This window comes from Eimeria acervulina, genomic scaffold (assembly GCF_000499425.1).
Source record: "Eimeria acervulina Houghton genomic scaffold, Eah_scaff797, whole genome shotgun sequence".
Lineage (NCBI taxonomy): Eukaryota > Apicomplexa > Conoidasida > Eucoccidiorida > Eimeriidae > Eimeria > Eimeria acervulina.
This window is the reverse complement of record NW_013549596.1, coordinates 1-7512: the sequence shown is the minus strand read 5'-3', so window position 1 is coordinate 7512 and position 7512 is coordinate 1. Positions and strand designations below refer to the sequence as shown.

Genomic DNA, 7512 nt, shown 5'->3' with positions numbered 1-7512 from the left:
TGCTGCCGCTACCGCTGCCGCTGCTGCTGCTGCTGCTGCTGCTGCTGCTGTCTGCAGCTAGTTCGTGCAGCTGCTGCTGCACGCGGCAGGCCTTCCGCAGGGCCCTGTGGGTGCGCGACGCCATCGCATTGTATGTGCTTGGGTAGCTGCTGCTGCAGAGTCCTAAGACAGCGAACACCCCACACAGGAACACAGGCTCCTGCTGCTGCTGCTGCTGCTGCTGCTGTTGGTCCTGCTGCTGCTGGACGGCTGCTGACCGCTGCTGCAGCAGAGACACCGCAGCAGCATAATCCTGCCTCTGTACGGCCTGAAGATGCAGCTGCCGCAGCCACTTGCATAATCCCTTCAGCTGCAGCAGCAGCACACAAAAGGAGCAGCAGCAGCAGCAGCACAGCATCAGCAGCAGCAGCAACAAACCAGCAGTAACAACAAGGCAGGTGCTGCCGCAGCTATTATAGGAAAGAGTAGCTCTGTAGTATATACACTGCCGATAATTCATTTGTTGTTGTTGCTGCTGCTGCAGCTACATTTGCTGCGTTGCTGCTGCTGCACAGCAGCATCAGCTGCAGCAGCATCAGCAGCAGCTGCAGCTTACCCAGTCTTCAAACTGCTGCGCGCTTGCTGTTGCCTCTCCTTCGCCGTGGGTTGCGAGCACCAACACACGCAAAGGGAGGGGCCCCTCGGCCCCTGGGGGCCCCCAGGGGGCCCCATGGGGGCCCCCAGGGGGGCTCTGAACGGGGGGCCCCCCTGGGCCCCCTTGGGGGCCCCCCTGGGGGCCCCCCTTTCCTTGGAAGGCACCGCCTTGAGGGGGCCCCCCCACATTTGGGGGCCCCTTGAGTGCAGCAGGAGGCAGCAGAAAAGTAGCAGGACAGAAATCCTAAGGGCAGATGATAGACAAACGCATGCAAGATAAGTACAACCCATTGTCTACTTGCTGCAGCAGCAGCTGCTGCTTTTGCTGCTGATCATGCAGGTATTGGCGCTGCTGCTGCTTTTGTTGCTGCTGATGCTGTTATTGTTGCTGCTGTTGCTATGGATGATGCTGCTAATGATGCTGGTGATATTGCTGCTGCTGCATTTGATTTTGCTGCTGCTGCTGGTGTTGTTGTTGTTGCTGCTGCTGTCTCCTTATTATATACTCCTACTTTTATAGTAATAACAACAAGGTGTCTCCTTCTTACCTCTAAATCAGAGACAGAGACAGCTGGAGACGCATGCAAAGCACGAAGAGAGGAGGCTACCAACTCGCTTACGCTTTCGGCTGTCCCTGTCTCCGACCCGAAGTGTATATACACCCCAACGCTGCTGCTGCTGCTGCTGCTGCTGTTATTGCTGCTGCTGCTGCTGCTGCTGCTGTTGCTGTTGCTCCTGGTACTGCTGCCGTTGTTGTTGCTGTTGTTGCTGCTGCTGTTGTTAATATTGCTACTGCTGCTGCAGTGGAGTCTTCGGGCCCTAAAAATATAGTAGGCCACAGCAGCAGCTGCTGCAGCTGCTGCTGCAGCAGCAGCAACAGCAGCTTGTTTGTTGCTGAAACCCATCTTCACTGGCTGGCGAAGGGCCCCTCCCGCCCTTCGGCTCTAACAACAGATTCAGGTGTATAGGCAGCTCATTGATGCTATTAATAACCTCAAAAATGGTATTATTATATATCTTAACTACGTAGATACGCTTTATTAAGAGGGGCCCCGTTGGGGGCCCCTCAGGGGGGCCCCTGGGGCCCCCAGGGGGCCCCCCTTACGTTTGTATGCTGGAGGATGGATTGCTAAAAACAATAAAGCCGAAGGGTTTTGTTTAATAAAGATGTTTTAATTAATAAACATAATTATTATATAATTAGTTTATAATTAGTTTATAATTATTTTATAGTTATTTTATAGCTGTTTTATAATAAAAATTAGGGTTTTGTTCATTTTGTTTGTTATATATATATATATATTATATATTATATATTATATATATATTATATATATATATTATATATGTAGGGGGTTTATTATCGGGTAAGATAAGACTTTTTATAGGGGTTTTGTTATTAAGTATAAAAATAAATAGGGTTTATTAATTAAAGGGTTTTATCTAAGTAAAGTGTTTTATCTAATAGGAGAGTTTTATTTAATAAGATTGTCTTACCCAATTAGAGTGCTTTATCTAATAATAATAAATTAATAATAATAGTTTATTAACAAGATTATTATTTAACTAAGGGTTATTATTTAACTAAGGGTTATTATATGATAAGGGGTTTATTAGTGAGGGTTATTATTTAACTAAGGGTTATTATTTAACTGAGGTTTATTATTTAATTAAAAAGTTTTATTTAATTAAAGAGTTTTATTTAATAAAAGGGTTTTATCTTATAAAAGGGTTTTGCACCTCCCCAACGTAAAGACTGAACAGAATAAACCCTAAACCCTAAACCCTAAACCCTAAACCCTAAACCCTAAAACCTAAACCCTAAACCCTAAACCCTAAACCCTAAACCCTAAACCCTAAACCCTAAACCCTAAACCTTAGAGAGTTACACAAAGAAAAGGACTAAAAGCCTCCCTGTGTGCGCTTAGGGTTTAGGGTTTAGGGTTTAGGGTTGAAAACCCCCAACAGTGAAACGCACAAAAACCCTAAACCCTAAACCCTAAAACCTAAAACCTAGAGAATAAATAGGGGGCTTAAAGGCCTGGCGGCCACTGTACAAGGGCAAGCCCCTGCGTGTCTAACACGAAGCAAAAGGTGCTGCTGCGCTGGCAGCAGCAGCAGCAGCAACCTGCTGCAGCAGCACAACATGCTAGCAGCAGGGCTTCGGGGTGTATATCCAGCGCCACAGCCAGCCGCGCCTTGGAAGCCCCACTAAACAACTCCAACAAACCTAACGCCACAGCAGCAGCAGCAGCAGCAACAGCAGCAGCAGCAGCAGCAGCAGCAGGATTGATAGCAACAGCCACAGTAGCCCAATTTGCAGCAGCGACATCAAGGGCACCTCAATCTGCTGCTGCAGCAGCAGCAGCAAAAGCACCACAATGTGCAGCAGCAGCAGCAACAGCAAAAACATCACAATGTGCAGCAGCAGAAGCAGCAGCAGCAAGATCAGCAGGGGCGTCTCCAACTGCAGCAGCTGCTGCTGCAGCTAGAGAAGCAGGAGATACAACGGCGGCATTGAAGGTCCCCTGGGGGCACCCAGGGTGTTGTCCGCAGCTCTGCAGCAGCAGCAAACGTGTTGCTGTAGCAGCAACAGCAACCCACCTCGTTTAGGGGCGAAGACCAGCAGACCCCCGCTAGGCGCTTGTGCATGCGCTGCAGCAGCTGAGGTGTATATACACCCGAAAGAAGGCCGCTGCAGCCAAACTAAGAAGGCCTTGCGGTAGCCCTTCAGCATCCAGAGAGGCAGCAAAGAGAGGACACATAAAACACTCACCTGATGCACACCAAAAGGAGACACAATATACACTCGCCCCCTGTAGAGACACTGCAGCAGCAGCAGCAGCAGCAGCTGCAGCAGCAGCTGCTGCTGCTGCAGCAAATCAAGTCTGCTACAGAAGCAGAAGTGGGCTGTCAGTAGCAGCAACGGGACCCCAGCCCAGCAGCAGCAGCTGCAGCAACGCCGCATGAACGGCGAGCAACGAAACAGCAGCAACGACAGAAGCAGCAATAGCAGCAGCACCGCCGCCAGCAATGGCAACAGCAGCAGCAACAGCAGCAGCAACAGCAGCAGCAACAGCAGCAGCACAGGTGCCAAAATCAGCGACAGCACAGCAGCAGCACCATTAGAAACAACAGCAGCAACAGCAGCACATCAGCAGCAGCAGCAGCGCCGACATCAAAAGCAGCAGCAGCAGCAGCAGCTATAGCAGCTGATGCTGTTCCTGCTGCTGCTGCTGTACGTACTCTGCCTAAGGAATCGCTTAGGGCGGCAACAGTCATATCCCAGGGGCACATCTGCAGCTTTAGGGCCCCCCGCTGTTTGTCTACCCACCCAACCTGCAGCAGAGGGGCCTCTGCTGCAGCACAGCAGCAGCAACAGCAGCAGCAACAGCAGCAGCACCGACTCAGCAGAAGAAGAAGCAGGAGCAACACCAGCAGCAAGGCCCCGCCCCCATCCTTTAGCAGCAAAAACAGCAGCAGAAGCAGCAGCAGCAAGACGTACATATCTTGAGGTCTTCCACATCACTGGGATCTCTAGAGCCGTCGCTTTGCTGCTGCTGCTGCTGCTGTTGCTGCTGCTGCTGCTGCTGCTTTGGCAGCTGCGCAGGACTGCCTCTGAAGAAACTGAGGGCCCCCCGGGCAGCAGCAGCAGCAAGCTTTCCAGCAGCAGCAGCAGCAGAAACCGCAAAGAAGCTAAAGCGAGGTGTCTCCTCCGTCTCCCCCAGAGAGAGACGGTGTAGAGACAGCAGCGGGTCTGCTCCAGCAGCCAGCAGCAGCACTCGCTGCTGCTGCTGCTGCTGCTGCTGCTGCTGCTGACTACTGGAACTCGGAGACAGGCGCCTCGAAGGAGACAGCGACTGCTGCTGATGGCGGGGGCCCCTTCTCCTAAGAGTTGTTTGAGTGTCTTCTCTTTGTGTACCTGTTGCTGCTGCTGCACATGTCTCCGGCTGCTGCTGTTGCTGCTGCTGTTGCTCCTCCGTGGGCGCCTGCAACTGCTGCAGCAGCTCACGCAGCGCATTCGAGGCTGCTGCGTCTGGAGGGGTAGGCCCAGCAGCAGCAGCTGCTGCTGCTGCTGCACCAGCAACTGCTACTGCAGCAGTCGATCCCCGGCGCTCCAGCCTGCGGTGTACGTACACATACTGCAGCAACAAGATACAACCCACACCAACAGGAGCAGCAACAGCAGCAGCAACAGCAGCATCAATAACAGCAACAACAACAGCAACAAAGGCAGCGGGAGCAGCAACAACAACAGGAGCAAATGGAACAGCAGCAGCAGCAGAAGCAACATCAGCAGCAGAAGTAACACCAGCAACAGCAGCAGAAGCAACACCAGCAACAGCAGCAGCAGCAGAAGCAATAGCAGCAGCAGCAGCAGAAGCAACAGTAACAGCAGCAGCAGCAGCAGCAGCGCACATTGACAGTACTGCAGGCATCTCGTGCTCAAGAATGTGGGGCGGGGCCTTGCCCTTGGCTGTTCTTCTTGCTGCTTTCTCTGCTGCTGCTGCTGCTGCTGCTCTAAGGTCAGCCACATGAACTGCAGCAACGTGGTTGTCTCCAAACAGCAGCAGCAAAAACCCAGAGTCTCTCAGGCAGCCAGGGCGATCGCGGTCGTCATCGCTGCTGCTGCACCTGCTGCCACAACTGCTGCTGCTGCTGCTGCTGCTGCTGCTGCTGCTGCTGACCAGCTGGATGTCGCGAAGAGGAAGGGGAAGCCAAGAGCAGCAGATGCAGGAGACACCTCCCCTGGTGTACATACACAGCATGCCACTGCACCGAAGCAGCAGCAGCAGCAGCAGCAGAAGCAGCAGAAGCAGCAGCAAACAACGAGGTTTCAGGGTCAGCAGCAACAGCAGAGCCCCCGGCTGCAGCAGGGGATTCCCTGCACCCCTAATTTTGCAGCAGCCCCACCATCAACAGCAGCAGCAACAGCAGCAGCAGCAACAGCAGCAGCAACAGCAGCAGCAGCAACAGCAGCAACGGAACTACCCGACGCTAATAGTGCCGCGACTAAAGCAGCAGCAACACCCCAGAAGCAGCAGCAACAACAGCACCACCAACCCCCTACAGCAGCAACAGCAGCCGTAGCGGCATCAAGATCAGCAGCAGCAGCAGCAGCAGCAGCAGCAGCAGCACCTAGAGGTCCCAACGAGAAGCCCCAGATATCCTCTCTCTATTTCAATCCATCGCTGCAGAAACACCAGCAGCAACATCTTATGCCGAACCACCATTGAGGGTTTAGGGTTTAGGGTTTAAGCTTCAGGGTTTAGGGTTTTAAGCTTGAGGGTTTAGGGTTTAGGGTTTAGGAGAGGACCTACCAAGCAAGACACTCTACTTCCCTTAGCCTGAGGAGGCAGCTCCACGAACCACTTGTCGCTAAGGACACCATTTTGCTGCTGCTGCTGCTGCTGCTGTTGCTGCTGCTGTTGCTGCTGCTGCTGCAGTCTTAATCCTTCCCATCGCATGCACTGTAGCGTAGAGCAGCCAGAGTGGAGGATGCATGCGTATACACTGACTACGCAGCTGCAGCAGCAGCAGCAACAACACCTGCTGCTGTTGCTGCTGCTGCTGCTGGTGCTGGTGTTGCTGTCGCTGCTGCAGGAGCCCGCAGACAAGGAGACGCCAGCTGTTCTGCTTACAGCCGCCGTCTTGCTTGAAGGTGCAGAGGAGACAGAAGCAGCGTGAGGTGTACGTACACCAGAAGAGGGCCCCTCCGTTGTAGGCAAGTTGGCTGGGGTGTCTCTGCAGGCTGGAAGCACATACACCGCAGCGCAGTCCGCTGTTGTCGCTGCTGCTGCTGTTGCTGCTGCCGCTTCTATTGATCCTTCTGCTGCTGCTGCTGAGTCTGCTGCTGCTGCTGCTGCCGACTCTGCTGGTGTGTAAGCCTCCAGCCTTCGCAGCACCAGCAGCCGAGTCTCCCCCATGGCCGCAGAAGCAGCAGCAGCAACAACAACAACCGCAGCAGCAGCAGCAGCAGCTGCTGCTGCTAAATATAAGACGGCTGACTGTCCTCTAGCCCTAAGCAGCAATGAAATAAACAATGCTATAAAAGAAGAGACAGTTGCTGCAAACCCATAGGGGGCCCCTCTCCCTACGGGGGCCCCTCCTATATTTAAAGGGGGCCCCCAGGGGGGCCCCCCTGGGGCCCCTAGGGGCCCCTAGGGGCCCCTAGGGGCCCCTAGTAGTTGTTTATCGAAATGTACTGCAGCTAGGTGGACTTTGTTGTGTTATAGAGTGCTTCTTTAATAAACTTGTTTGTGCAGATGATCGGCAAGGTAGAAGTTTAAGGAAGAAGGGCTAGATTGGTGCTGCCGCTGCTGCTGCTGTTGCTGCTGTTGCTGTTGCTGCTGCTGTTGCTGCTGTTGCTGCTGCTGCTGCTGCTGTTGCTGTAGCCATTATTGCTGCAGAGACCGTGTAAGGTGCCTGTTCACATCGATTCTGTTGTTCTTTTGCTGCTACTAAAACCCTAAACCCTAAACCCTAAACCCTAAACCCTAAACACTAACAATGTCTTACTCGCAAAGGCTGTCTCCTCCAGAGAGCATCTCTGCAGCAAAAAGGGGACAGCTGCAGCAAACTGTATAGGGGTTTTCTTGCGTCTATCGGGTGTCTCTGCTGTCGTACAGGCCCCCACTGAAGGGCAACAAATATATTATCAATACATTCTGAGGAAAAGTGTATATATGTATTTAATATATATATATATATTTTATATGTATATATATCTATATATATACATATATAGATATATACATGAATATTTGTATATTAGTATATATATGTATATGGATATTCATATATAAAATATATGTATACATATGTATATATATATATATATATATATATATATATATATATATATATATATATATATAT

The 7512-nt window shown here is 51.8% G+C and overlaps 2 protein-coding genes across 2 annotated transcripts in view; both read right to left on the bottom strand.

Annotated features, from left to right (window-relative positions):
* Positions 1-1538, bottom strand: part of EAH_00049390 (NADPH-cytochrome p450 reductase, putative) — a gene marked incomplete at both ends in the record, with an annotated part of 5575 nt that extends 4037 nt beyond the window's left edge. The window contains 3 exons of the mRNA XM_013394409.1: positions 13-349; positions 596-832; positions 1254-1538. Coding sequence (XP_013249863.1) covers positions 13-349; positions 596-832; positions 1254-1538 — 859 coding nt within the window. The remainder of the gene's footprint in view (positions 1-12; positions 350-595; positions 833-1253) is intronic.
* Positions 1539-2666: 1128 nt separating this feature from the next.
* EAH_00049380 (hypothetical protein, conserved) lies at positions 2667-7181 on the bottom strand (the record flags this gene model as incomplete). Its single annotated transcript, XM_013394408.1, has 7 exons — positions 2667-2863; positions 3238-3409; positions 3880-3992; positions 4139-5324; positions 5955-6104; positions 6276-6654; positions 7153-7181. 7 exons carry the CDS (start codon positions 7179-7181, stop codon positions 2667-2669), a joined length of 2226 nt encoding a protein of 741 aa, XP_013249862.1.
* Positions 7182-7512: the final 331 nt, after the last annotated feature.